This window comes from Colletotrichum acutatum (genome assembly GCF_030867785.1).
Source record: "Colletotrichum acutatum strain CBS 112980 chromosome Unknown BDZ83scaffold_160, whole genome shotgun sequence".
In the NCBI taxonomy this organism is placed as follows: Eukaryota; Fungi; Ascomycota; class Sordariomycetes; order Glomerellales; family Glomerellaceae; genus Colletotrichum; species Colletotrichum acutatum.
In genome coordinates, this window is record NW_026849154.1 from 8,138 (window position 1) to 21,373 (window position 13,236).

A 13,236-nucleotide genomic window follows, 5' to 3' on the forward strand; every position below is an offset into this window, starting at 1 on the left:
TTTCTATCACCTATCCTCAAGTGAGAGACTTTCGAGCGTGGCATCGAACTATTCTGTGGCGAGCTGCTCTCTCCTCGCTCGCACGCCTCAACCTTGCCCCCTGAGCCTAGATCTTACACTCGGTCCAACTGGGTCGGTCATTCTGGAACTCACGATTCTTTTGTTCAGCGCACTCCTCAAACAGGCCCCTGCACTTGACTTAGTAGTGTATGGTTGTGTCTGGGTCGGATAACCATCACGGTGGCGGTTCTCCGGAGAAGAGCAGATTCAACCGACTAAGCCTAGTGGAGCATCACGCACCCACACCTCTTCGGCGAACGACTTTATATCTAGACCGAGACTTTCGTCTCTTCTCTGTCGGTCCGGATCTTCTGCCCCCAACCTACTCGTTCGCCTCCTCCTCTTCTTTTCATCTCGTTTTTTTTTCTTTTTATAGTCTACTGCGTGGACTTCCTTTCCTTTTTCTTTTCTGTTAGGCTTGACGCCACAGAGGTTCCCACTTCACGACAATTACCTAGTCTCTATGTTTGTTTAGTAAACCAAGTCTCGATGACTTTCACTCTCTCATGGCGCCAAGCCGCCGTAGCAGCGTTGCTGTTCAATGCGGCAGTAACGGCCAACTACGATACTCGACGAAATAATGAAGCCTCGGAAGATACAAAGCGGGCTTTGAATGTTGCCTCCGTAAAGGCTCGAGGCCTGAATGTCAGAAACTTTGTACAGAAGTTGGACGTCGACAGTGTATTGTCTGCTCTCGGCAGTAATAACAGGGCACAGGGTTCGTTATGAACGTCATATATTGGTAAAGAAGCCATGAGCTGACTCTATCTAGGTGATGGGACTCCGGATGTAGCCCCTCTTGCTGCTGATGGGGCTGTTCCTGCCGCCCCTCAAGCCCAACCGGCAGCACCACCGGCACCGGTTGCGGGACAGGCTCCTCCTCCGCCTCCCCCGGCGAATGGAGCGGCACCTCCTCCTCCTCCGGCGAACGGTGCACCTCCTCCGCCTCCCGATCCAAACGCCGCTCCTCCTCCTCCTCCGCCCGACGGTGCTCCTCCACCACCGCCTGACCCAAATGCGGCTCCTCCGCCTCCGCCTCCTGCGAATGGCGCTCCTCCACCTCCTCCTCCGGCTAACGGTGCTCCCCCGCCACCACCACCTAACGGAGCACCGCCGCCGCCGCCTCCTGATCCAAATGCTGCTCCTCCAGACCCGAACGCGCCTCCTCCACCACCTCCTGATGGAGCGCCGCCGCCGCCTGATCCAAACGCAGAGCCACCACCACCTCCTCCTGAGGGAGGCCCGGCTCCTGACCCGAATGCCCCTCCCCCGCCGCCCCCTGATGGAGGTCCAGCTCCCGATCCCAATGCTCCTCCACCACCACCTCCAGACAGCGAGGCTCCTCCCCCTCCTCCTGATGATGGGCCTCCACCACCACCCCCCGATGGAGGACCGGCTCCCGACCCCAACGCTCTTCCTCCACCGCCGCCTGATGCCGAGGGAGCACCACCAGCACCGCCGGAGGCTGCTCCCGCGGTAGCTGGTGAGCCTCTGGCGCCATTGGCCGTAGGGGCTCCTCCTCAACCTGCTGCAGCTCAACCTCCCCCTCCTCCCCCTCTCGCAGGAAATGCAACTGATCCTGCCGGCAAAAAGGGAAAGAAGGGCAAGGGCAAGGATGACGCCGGCAAGAAGGCAAGGGATGATGCAAAGAAGGCAAGAGACGAAGCCAAGAAGAAGGCTGAAGGGCAACTAGCAGGTGCGGCTGGCCCCGGCCAGGCCGCCGCCAATGGAACAGCACCTGCACCTCCGGGCAAGAAGGGAAAGAAGGGCAAGGATGCAAAGGGTAAAGATGCCAAAAAATTGAAGGATGGAAAGGGCAAGGGGGCAATTCCTGGGGCCGCAGGGAATGGCACTGAAGCCGTGGGACCGGATGGAAAAGCCAAGAAGGACAAGAAGGCTAAGGGCAAAGCCGCACTTCTTCCAGGAGCTGCCGTAAACGGCACGGCACCAGCAGGTCCAGATGGCAAAGCTAAGGGCAAAGGCAAAGACGATGATCCTGAGGCAAAGAAAAAGGCCAAGGACAACGGTCTTGAGGGTGCCGCCGGAGCCGCCGAGGAAGCTGCTGGTGGACCTGAAGGCAAAGGCAAAGGAAAAGGTGACGACCCCGAGGCCAAGAAGGCAAAGGAAGCGGCTGCTGGGGGAGAAGGGGCAGCCGCCGCCGGGAAATCGGCTGGAGCGACATTTGAAAGACGCCGACGAGCAAGCTTCGTGAAGCGGCGGAACCTCATGTCTAATTTCGGCTGGTGATCTGAGATCAAATTCCTGTGCTGCTGGTCTATCATACTCTCACTCACTTATGGGTATCAATGGGCGGCATTCTGCATACAATGTTTTCATTCTACTATCTCACTCGTTTCCATACATTCAAAACCTCCAATCGCTGTCTGGGACAGAAGATCTACGAATTTGTGCGTGTGCAGAAGGCGAGGACCGATTCTGTGGTAAACTGTGGGAACTCGTCTCGCGATAGTTGAGAAGAATTCAAAGAAATTAAAAACGATACAACAACAACCACAAGGACTTGGCCAGTGAAAATATGCGCATTTCCGACGCGGGATATATGTCTACTTCTGATTTGACGGGTAACGTTTTAGACTTTTCCGTCTGATCAGGGACGCATGAAACCGTACTATTTCAGGAACAACAGGAACAACCCCGCTAGGGCAGCACACGCCCCGTTCTTAGGCTAAAGGTTGTCTTCTTCGCATATGACTCGACATGGTCTGCATCCGGAAATTTACACAACGGTTCCCCCCTTACTGTCGCGAACGATCGAGTGTCAGGGGCCGTCAGTGTATCGCATCGTACATGACAGCTCCCCAAGGTAGTCATCACCGTCTCCGTTCAACCAAGGTTTCGGCAGGAGTATACCACACAATGCCACATGAGCAAGATTTGTGTTCTTCAAATCAAGACTAGACATGCAATTACCGATCAGACCGCATCATCTACTCTTCAATATATCACAGTGCTAAAACGTACCGGCTATGCCCCTCCAGAAGTAAGATACTCGAGCTTGCTTGAAAGATCGCCAGGAGAGTCTCGAGAAGTCGGCGGCTCATTTGGTCATGCAGGTCATAGTGATGTGTGTGGCCAGAATGGATGTCACACTTGCACCAGCTGTCTCAGTCCATCTCAAGTGGTAAGCTGCCCATTGGGTTGGTACTGCCGATACCAGAGAGTTTACTCTGCGAAATCCAAATCTTTCTAGCAGTGTCTTGCCCTGCAGCACAGTTTCATAAGAAGCCAGGATACGTCAACAAGACGTCCGGGACCGAGAGGGCCGACAACATGCTTCTGGCGCTTGGCACGCAGCGGTTCTTGAACACCTACCTTAGGTACATAAGAGCCCCAAGAGCAGTGTTATCAACAAGCCACAGCCGCTGTAGTCATTTCCCTCCCCCACTTTGGACCTTTTGTATGATACAACACGGAAGTCAAACCTCCTCTATGTTGATACATGCATGGTCGAATGGCTTAAAAGTTGACATCAAAAGCAAAACGCGCATACCTTGAGCTCGAGGAAGGTGAGAAACGATCACTAAGTTCAATGGCCAGGGCCACAAAGCCTTCAGCGGTGGGTTCAAGTCAGGAAATAGAGAACGAAAAGCCCTCATACCCCAAACTTCCAATCATGATTTGGTATTTGTCGTTGTTGGTCAAAGCATCAGCATTTTCATCAATCAACGATTTTGGCCAACATGGACGAAGTCAACATTTGTGAATCGAGAAGCCCAATGCGTTTGCGAACTTGAGTGAGAGAAACTTACTGACCGTTGTAGAAAAGAGAGTATGTAGTCATGACTCATCCCCGAATTAAGGTACGAGGATTTGAGGATAGAAAGTTTTCTTCTAGCTCGCCACTTCAGGGTTATGTTTGCACGAGGCCTGTGACCTGGAACTCGTCATTGTACTCAGGTTATCTTTGGAATCGGAGGAACCATTGACATCTAGGTCCGTTCTATTTGCAATCCTCGGACACTAATGAGCGCACCGAGTTGCTTTGCGTGTCAAACCTGGGCCAGTCCGCAATAGCTAGACGGAAGCGCGCCCGAAATTCCGGCCCGCCCCGCCGTTTTGTGGGGAGATCGGCCGGCAGACATCGGTGCTCCTTCAGAGTGGAATGACATAATCTGAAATAGACCCTCCGGAGTTTAGCCATTGTCCTCTTCCGGCACAACAACCAACCCAACTGTATGGGTGGGGCCGTTGATTAACCGTCCCTCGCCTTGGAGCTCGGCCTCCATAAAGGCTGTCCTCGCCTCATCCTACTGCCTACCTGACCACATCTAAAGAGTTTAAGAGTATCCGTTTCGGGCTTATCTGAAGCTCCATGATGGCTACAATCACTCAACAGCAGCACACGTTATCAGACTCTTACGAACTTGCCGAAGCACCCAAGCAACCCCGCAGCGAACAGATTCTAGGATCCAATGACCCAGCAGACACTGACCAGAGCGACAAACTTGACAATGCCACCCTTTTAAAGCTGGTAGCGTCAGGCTTCGCCTTCTTCATCTCTGGAGTCAATGACGGGAGTGTCGGTCCTCTCCTCCCCTACATGATTCGCGACTACAACATCACCACAGCAGTCGTGTCTATTATGTGCGTAGCGAAAGCCACTATCTTAAACTGGGCTTCAACACTGACCTCTGATTCAAGCTATGGAGCAAACTTCCTCGGCTGGTTTCTCGCAGCCCTTACCAACACTCATCTCCGTCAGAAATTCGACCTTGGCGGACTGCTCGCCTTCGGCGCCTTCTTCCAAGTCTTGGCCCATGCTCTCCGGGCATGGCGACCTCCGTTCCCATTCTTTGCCGTCACGTTTTGGCTCGTATGCCTTGGACAAGCATACCAAGATGCAGGTGCAAATGCATACGTAGCCAGCGCCAAGGCTGCACATCGATGGCTTGCCTTTATCCATGCGTTATACATGGCAGGATGTCTAGTAGCTCCATTTGTCGCGACTCCGATTGCTTCGGCCGGGGAGACCTCTCGATGGTATCTCTTCTACATTTTCCCGCTCGCCATTGGTGTTCTTAACTTCGCCCTCACCTGCTACGCCTTCCGAGACACTATCAAATTTGGACGCAAAAAGACCGGAGCGACTGAGCCAGAAACAGAGACCGACGACGAAGAGAAAAAGAGCGCATCTCAACTAATGAAGACTGCTCTACGATCCAAATCTCTTTGGATGGTCAGTATCTTCTTCTTCTTCCTTCTCGGGGCAACCATCACAGCAAGTGGATGGATTGTCGAATACCTCGTTGAGATTCGTGGCGGTAATCTCGGCGCCATGGGTTATGTCCCGGCAGGCTTCAACGGAGGAGCCATGCTTGGCCGCCTTCTTTTGGCTGAGCCTACCTATCGTCTTGGTGAAAGGAGGATGATTCTGCTTTATGTGGTGCTCTGCATTGCCTTCCAATTGGTATTCTGGTTGTAAGTACAAAAGCTATCAAGGTCATGATTGCTACCGGTAACAGAGTCTAATGCGTCTGAACCAGGGTGCCGAACATCATCGCTGCTTCAGTGGCCATCAGTTTCTTTGGATTCTTCTCTGGCCCGCTGTTTGCTACGGTAAGTTAAAATATGCAACTACTGGCGCAGGATACAGACGTCTGACCATTCCTAGGGCATATCTGTTGGATCCAAACTCTTCTCACCAGAGGTGCAACCGACAGCTCTCTCATTCGTGTTTGTCATCGGGCAGATTGGTGGTTCTTTGTTTCCCGTCATCACAGGCGTCATTGCATCTCGCATAGGCGTCAGTGTGCTGCAGCCTATTCTGATTGCCTTGATTGCAGGTACAGGTATCAGTTGGCTGCTGATACCGAAGCCCAAAGACTCATCAAACGCCGCCTTGCATCAGGAGTAAAAGTTGAGACAGCCTGTACACGTGTGGAATTCAAGAGGATCAAGATGTATTCAACTAAAGCTCTGCCTCAAAGATGAGACAGTCATTTATCGAGGCACTTCTCCACACCACAATTTGATTTGCGGCTAAGAGATGCGTATTGAGAGAATATTTCTGGGTGTTGATTGACGTGACAAGACTTAGTGAGCAAATGCACCCGAGGAGATGCAGATATGTGGGTTTCGAAATTTTGCAACAACCCTTTCTATCCCTCGCCTTAACTCTCAAAGTCTCTGGATTTTACCTCGGAGGCATCAGTGGCATAGTTGAGCCAAGGATACCAACGTCTCATTGCGACAGCCGAGAATCCTTCGCGTGTCTTTGCACTCGATGTGGAGACATATCAAGCACGCCATGATAACTCAGATCGCGACACACTGAGCCACCGCTATCGGGGAAACAGTACCAGGATGTTGAAGATATTTCAACTTAATCTTTATGCTTTTGAAAGTGCGTAGTCTTCACGTTGTATTACGAGCCTAGATTATCGTGCAACCTGGCGATCACAAAGGAGCTTCTCAAGCTAACTGTGACCTGTCTCGCGATACCCTGTGTTGACAAACATACATCTCTCCAGCGACCGAAGACAGTCCTTATAACATGGCTGCTCCAAAGTCTCAACCCATAGAGGCACACTCGACAATTGGCGAGGATGTAGTACTGGAGTTGGGAGCGCATGGCATCGGCAAACGGACATGGTACCGAACTGTCTTTTTTCAGGCCACTGTCATTGGCCTTTGCGCATTCTTCGCCCCGGGCCTTTACAATGCTATGCAGTCAACGGGTGCAGGTGGTCAACAAACTCCTTACCTCGTCATGTGAGTCTCTGGTTGAAGTCTGAAGCATTCTCATTCCCCAATTTCATCATCTAACTGGCTTCAAAGGTCCGCAAATGCCGTCTTAGGAGTCATGATGGTTGTGACGTGTTCCATGGGAAGTGTGGTTGCCAACAGGATCGGCCTCAAAAACGCCTTGATCTTTGGCACGACGGGATAGTAGGTCACTTCTAGCCTTTGGATTGACATGATTAGAATTCACAAGTACGAGAGTTGATTCGATGCAGTGCCCTATACTCAGCGTCGCTGTATACAAACAACCGCTACGGCAATGAGTGGTTTGTTTACGTTGGCTCTGCTGCTTGTGGAATCACTGCCGGTGTCTTCTGGGCTGCAGAAGGCGCGATCATGATCAGTTGTAGGTCATCATAAGCCCTGGGTGTTCTTCTGGAATCTATCTAACTCTTTGACCGTAGACCCGGAAGACCAGAAACGAGGAAGATATCTGGCCTATTGGCTGGCGTATAGAAACGTTAGTGGCCATGTGACGAAGCTTCTCAGTAGAGGACAACATTGCTGACTGGTTCTAGGGCGGATCTATCGTTGGAGGTGCCATCAACCTTGCATTCAGTGAGTGAAATATAGCTGCATAAACAAGGGTGAAAGTGCTGACTTTCTTTCAGACGCGACCGGTAAGACAACAGGAAAGCTAGATTACAGGACCTACATCGTCTTTGTGGCTTTGCGTAAGTTTCTTGGCCTTCTGTGGTCTTACTACCATTGTCTAATCACTCCATTCTAGAATGTCTTGGGCCCTTTGTCGCAATGCTTCTGTCTCCTCCCGAGAAGGTGCAACGCCAAGATGGAAGAAAAGTAAAAAAGGCTGAGCGGATTCCCACAGTTTCAGAGCTCAAAGCTGTTGCGAAGATTCTCGTTCGTAAAGATTTCTTGTTGGTGTAAGTAATCGGCTGACAAGTGTGCCTCGGTCACAGCTTTTCTGGGAATGCGATGCTAACGAGACGAAAAGGTTTCCCTTCTTCTTTTATGCCACATTCCTACTATCGTATGCGGGATCCTACCTGTCACTTTACTTCTCCGTTCGCTCCCGTGCTTTGGCATCCCTAGTCTCTGCACTGGCCCAGATCACTGCGAACTTCATATTCGGCAACTTTCTGGACTGGAAGCGATTCACTATCAATCAGCGGGCCCGGTTCGCTTATTTCGGCACCATGGCACTATTTGGGGGAACATGGGTTTGGGCAGTTGTCATTCAGCGAGAATACGGGTTGAAAGCTCCTGCGCTAGATTGGGTCGACAGAGGTTTCGGCCGTGGATGGGCGCTTTACATCCTGTTGCAGGTTAACTTGTGAGTCCCACGCAACTTCTTTCACACTAGTTGATCCCATGTATTGACTGATGGCAGCGCATTGGCATACAACTATGGTTACTGGCTTGCTGGCTACATGGCGCGTGATAACGCTGAGATCATCCGATTTACATCAACGGTTCGAGCCGTTGAAGCGGCTGGAGGCGCGGTGGCGTCAGGTATTAGCTCTACGCATGCTCCTGTAAGTGCTCATCATCCCTTGAAGAAGTCATGAGACGGAAGGGGCTGTTTCTTTATATGATTCCTTGATAACAAGCTAATACCAATCGAAGCTCATTGCCGCCGCCAGCGTTAATTTCGGTCTATGGGGTTTAGCACTTGTCCCAACGTATTTTGCCGTTCGATCGATCAACGCGAAGCCGCTGGAGGATGTTGCGGAGGAAGAGTCGAGCAAAAGCGTTTCTCTTTGAAGATTTTGAGACATAATCATGTTCAAGAGCAATAGCCCTTGTATATTTGTGTTGTGATGCTCACAGAGAAGCTGTCAACTTGAACTTTGATACAAGTTCAAATTCCCAAATCTTTTTCCAATTAAGATAGAAGTAAAGTTCTCGGTTTCAGGCAGCCAAGAGCACCTTTCTCGCTTCGACTGCAATTTGTGATGTCATTTGCGATTTAGAGGCGTTTCGCTACCCAGCTGACAAAATCTCCCATGGCCAGCCACGCCGACTTCGCAGGAGTTCTCGGGTGTAATGCGGCCATGATGATTCCCGCCAGATTGAAGTGGATGCTGTGGGAGCACCTCATCACTCGCAAGTCTTCCGTGATTCCCATGGTAGATACACTAATCATACCCCTCTTTGGATGGTTTATGCTTCGTAAAAACAACTCAATGCACAATAACGATAAGTACATGACTCTTCTATTGCGTGAAGAGTCACATACCTTCTTGGAAGAAAGTAAAATTTTCACACCATCCATATTTCCAATATCAAGTTTAAGATGACGAGACCAGATTGGTACAGACAATTCACTGAGAATGGCTTTGCGGTCATCCCGTTGGTAATCCCTTACAATAAAGCTATCGAGTATCAGCAAAAGGCCTTCGCGTGGCTTAAGTCCTTCGACAACGCCGCCTTGGATCTAGCGGATCCCACAACATGGACCCCCGAGAATCTGCCATTCATTTCCGGAATCAACACAGTGAATCATTACGGAGTTGTGCACGAGAAGTTCATGTGGGACATACGCCTGGAACCGCGCGTGATCGACGTCTTTGCCAGCGTCTGGAATACCCGCGACCTTATCGTCTCCTTTGATGCCCTGAACATCACACTTCCAAGACGCCAAGGTCATATTCCCAGGAAAAAGTGGCCTCATGTCGACCAGAGCCCATACAGACAAGGCCTAGAGTGCGTTCAGGGCATAGTGAATCTCTCGAAGGCCGGGCCCGAGGACGGCGGACTGACGGTATACCCGGGAACGCACAAGATCACCGAGTCGTTCTTCAAAGAGCATACCGATAAGTCGGAGTGGACGCGAAAAGACTTTTTCAACTACACGCCTGAGCAGATTGCATGGTTCGAGAAGCAGGGTTACCGGGAGCACAAGGTTGTCGCGGAACCAGGTGATTTGATCATCTGGGATTCGCGACTGATCCACTTCGGGGCCGAGCGTACGTCAAATAGCGATACCATACGGACCATCACATATGTGTCGTACGCTCCTGCATCTTTTGCGACGAAGGAGGCCCTCGAAGCTAAGAGAAAAGCCTTTGACGAGTGGCTGGCTACGACGCATTGGCCTCATCACAACATTGTTCCGAGGACAAATCAGCCAACTCTGCCGGATGGAACTGTTGACAATAGAAGGACGGAGTTGTTGGAGAAACCTGAGCTCACTCCAGAGCTGCTGAGGCTGGCTGGGGCTGAGGCATATTAGACATGCAACCCGCAACTGGACAAGCTGGGGTATGCGGAGACATGGGGAGTTGGGGACTCGTTTGCTCGTCCACTGAATCTGAGATCTTTTGATGAGGGTATAAGTGATTCATTTGTCCATCATGTCATAAATTGAAGTCTTGAAGCACTCTCAGCTACGGTCGGATGAATTCTGTTGGTGAACACGTCGGCGCGTAAGTGCTGACTCGCGCGCTAGCTCACACCCAGCTCTACAAGCGTGTCCCCCATGTTTGCTTTGAGCTAAAGTAATTCGCACCGGTAAATGAGAGAGCTATCCGGTTCATATCGGCCGCACCAAGCCGGACTAAGGTAAACGCTTGTTATCTGTCAGATAGGTAGGTCGAACACCACGCCGGCCCGGGTTCCTTGCGCTGCTGATAAACAGCCGGTATCGCGGATACTTCCCGGTCTCGGGACGACAGCGGAGCACCGAGGGCCTACGTCTGACAAACGATGGATTTACTAATTAATACCCAGTCATTTCCCCACTTTCAGCCTATTAGAACCCACGAATTCGTTATCGGAAACCCTCTACCGTGGATACTTTCTGTCAAATTCCAAGCGACAGACTGTCATAGCACTTTGCCGCGGACCAAGCTTGAGAATAACCTCAGCGCACCTGTTTCCAACTCTTGGCGTTGAACGACCGCGACAAAGACCAAGCCATCAAGATGGGCGATCTTGGAAACCGTCAAAGCCCTTTAGCAGGAGACAAGCTATTGGTATTTCTCTCAGCGCCGGAAGATACGAAATGGACAAGCAGGATCTCTGAGCGCTTCCCCGGCCTCAAAGTCTGCTGGGAGTCCAACTTGAGGCCCGGCGGCGGTTTTCTTTTGCCAGACGAGCTGCCGGATGAGGTTTGGGAAGATGTGACGATTTTTATGGCCTTTAACCCGCCGTCGGCCCATCGCTTGTCTAAGGTGCGCTTCGTGCAGTTGACCTCTGCAGGCGCAGACAGGTGGCTCGACCACGATGTCTACAAAGACCCTAATGTTTCATTTTGCACTACAAATGGCTGCCATCCGTGAGTTCTTGCCGTGCTATTACTGGTCTCATGCAATACCCAGATGACTGACGTGATCTGCAGGCCCCAGATCGCGGAATGGGTCATTGGTTCATGGCTCGCGCACCAGCATCATTTCCAGCGTTATCATAATCACATGAAGGAAGGGTTCTGGGAAGGCCCGATGGAAGTGGACTTTGAAGACTCAGTCGGACTTCGCATGTAAGTCATAGCCCGCGCTATTCGTTGTAAGGGAGCGAAGGAGCTGCTAACTTGATCGACTTCAGGGGCGTTCTTGGATATGGTGCCATAGGGCGCCAGTGTGGTAAGGTCGCGCAAGCAATGGGAATGGAGGTGTATGCGTACACGAGAAGCGAGCGCGCAACACCCGAGTCTCGCAAAGACGACAGCTACTGCGTTCCCGGCACTGGAGACCCTGACGGATTGGTTCCTACTAAGTGGTTCCACGGCGCTTCCAAGGAAGCCATTAACAACTTCTTGAGTCAAGACCTCGATCTATTGGTACTTGGTCTGCCTCTGACAGAGGAGACAAAAGGACTGATTGGCAAAGAGCAATTTGAGATCCTGTCAAAGCGGAAGACTTTTGTTTCAAATGTCGCCAGAGGTCCTTTGATTCAGACCGACGCTCTCATGGAAGCTCTCGAGGATGGTAAGATCCGGGCGGCTGCTTTGGACGTCACAGATCCGGAGCCGCTTCCGAAAGATCACCCGCTGTGGAAGGCGCCCAATGTCTTCATTACACCTCACGTCAGTTGGAGAACGGATGGATACTGGGAGCGAGTTCTAGGAGTTCTGGAGGCAAACTTGGAGCGTATAGATGCTGGCAAGCCACTCATCAATGTGGTGAACAAGAAGTTGCACTATTGAGTACTAATGACCGCTTGGATTTGACCGCAGTCCTTGTATTTAGAGAGGGAATGAAAATCAACAATCATAGAGTTCTCAAACCGACTTATTCACTGCATGATCCGAGTTCCCTGCTGATACTGTTCTTCGCAAGATTCCGATAAGAAAGAAGAACGCTCCGATCAAGTCCGTTTACTCTCCGATACTACACAGCCTGTCACCCTGGCTTGGGTGGATCGGTACCCTAATTGGGCAAGCTTTAACAAAGAAGCACATTTGGAGAGCAGAAAATTCGACGTCCTGAGCATCGTTGCCTTTGCTGGATTGACGTACGTCGTCGAGAAAATTGTGAAGGTCAATGCTGTTGCACCCAGCCAAGAGAAACGCAATGTGACCAGCGCTCTCCAAGCTGCGTCATATAACGGAAACTTGGAAGTGGTCAAATTGCTGATTCGAAATGATGCCGAAATCGACCACGATTACTTGAAAATGGGTTCACCCCTTGAGTGTGCGATTAGAAATCGACACTCGGGGGTCGTCGAATTTCTCCTCAAGTGTACCCCTGCGCCGATTATCAGAGAAGAAGCTTTGGAATCTGCAACAAAGAGCACTGGACGCATGATGGACTGAATCTTGGAGAGATTTCTTTCTATGGGTGTATCGGAGAAACTGCCTCAGTACGCAGTGGGAAAACGAGTCGCTGACGACGACGGGCCAGTGAAAGCACTCTTGTACAAGAGGCCCGGCCTGATTCCATCTGATCAAGCAGTGCATCTTGTTCTTGAGAAGGTATAGTTTGGTTTAGATGTGTTAAAAACCCTTCTTAATAGGCGTGCCGACTTTCGCGTAGCGGCGGTCATGGTCGAAGAGGCGTGTTCTAGGTGATATAATGGTGCCCTCAAAGCCTATCTAGACAGTGAGAGTATCCACTGATACCGTATATTAATACTATATATCCATACCGAGAACCGCCCGAGCGAACAGCAAAGGTAGAGAATAAAACACAAATAGTGCTCTTAAAATTCTAAACTTCCTCTTTAAGATGAGTCTAGACATTAGAGTGACCGATCGTGCGATCGTTATGGCGCGTAATAACGATTTCCTTGGGCCGGATATCATGGATTTCCTCGCTACGAGGTGTCCTAGCCTTAAAATCCCTCAAAAGGCGTTTTACACGGCTGCTATAAATAGGAGCTTAAGTGTTAAGATATCACACCGGCTCTTTAAAATTAAGGACGCGAAATAGGTTACATTAGACATAATTTTGAGCGCTTTATACCTTTAGAAGTATTAGATTACTAAGGCAGAAAATAAAAAAGAGCCTAGGT

General features: G+C 50.8%; 5 protein-coding genes across 5 annotated transcripts; all 5 read left to right on the top strand.

Moving 5' to 3' along the window:
* Positions 1 to 549: 549 nt before the first annotated feature.
* BDZ83DRAFT_757330 (uncharacterized protein) lies at positions 550 to 2,307 on the top strand (the record flags this gene model as incomplete). The annotated part of the gene is made up of 2 exons (XM_060514882.1): positions 550 to 778; positions 833 to 2,307. The coding sequence occupies 2 exons, from the start codon at positions 550 to 552 to the stop codon at positions 2,305 to 2,307; spliced, it is 1,704 nt and encodes a 567-aa protein (XP_060359050.1).
* Positions 2,308 to 4,396: 2,089 nt separating this feature from the next.
* On the top strand, positions 4,397 to 5,503 carry BDZ83DRAFT_590872 (glucose and galactose transporter; the record flags this gene model as incomplete). The annotated part of the gene is made up of 2 exons (XM_060506375.1): positions 4,397 to 4,665; positions 4,723 to 5,503. The coding sequence occupies 2 exons, from the start codon at positions 4,397 to 4,399 to the stop codon at positions 5,501 to 5,503; spliced, it is 1,050 nt and encodes a 349-aa protein (XP_060359051.1).
* Positions 5,504 to 6,148: 645 nt separating this feature from the next.
* BDZ83DRAFT_639638 (major facilitator superfamily domain-containing protein) lies at positions 6,149 to 8,853 on the top strand. Its single transcript, XM_060509443.1, has 10 exons — positions 6,149 to 6,792; positions 6,859 to 6,969; positions 7,038 to 7,168; positions 7,227 to 7,282; positions 7,341 to 7,380; positions 7,434 to 7,496; positions 7,553 to 7,706; positions 7,778 to 8,116; positions 8,174 to 8,318; positions 8,410 to 8,853. The coding sequence occupies exons 1-10, from the start codon at positions 6,575 to 6,577 to the stop codon at positions 8,545 to 8,547; spliced, it is 1,395 nt and encodes a 464-aa protein (XP_060359052.1). The 5' UTR covers positions 6,149 to 6,574; the 3' UTR covers positions 8,548 to 8,853.
* Positions 8,854 to 9,079: 226 nt separating this feature from the next.
* Positions 9,080 to 10,136, top strand: BDZ83DRAFT_710868 (phytanoyl-CoA dioxygenase; the record flags this gene model as incomplete). Its single annotated transcript, XM_060511595.1, has 1 exon — positions 9,080 to 10,136. One exon carries the CDS (start codon positions 9,080 to 9,082, stop codon positions 10,016 to 10,018), a length of 939 nt encoding a protein of 312 aa, XP_060359053.1. The 3' UTR covers positions 10,019 to 10,136.
* A 573-nt stretch (positions 10,137 to 10,709) lies between these two features.
* BDZ83DRAFT_757334 (D-isomer specific 2-hydroxyacid dehydrogenase) lies at positions 10,710 to 11,929 on the top strand (the record flags this gene model as incomplete). Its single annotated transcript, XM_060514883.1, has 3 exons — positions 10,710 to 11,062; positions 11,126 to 11,263; positions 11,329 to 11,929. The coding sequence occupies 3 exons, from the start codon at positions 10,710 to 10,712 to the stop codon at positions 11,927 to 11,929; spliced, it is 1,092 nt and encodes a 363-aa protein (XP_060359054.1).
* Positions 11,930 to 13,236: the final 1,307 nt, after the last annotated feature.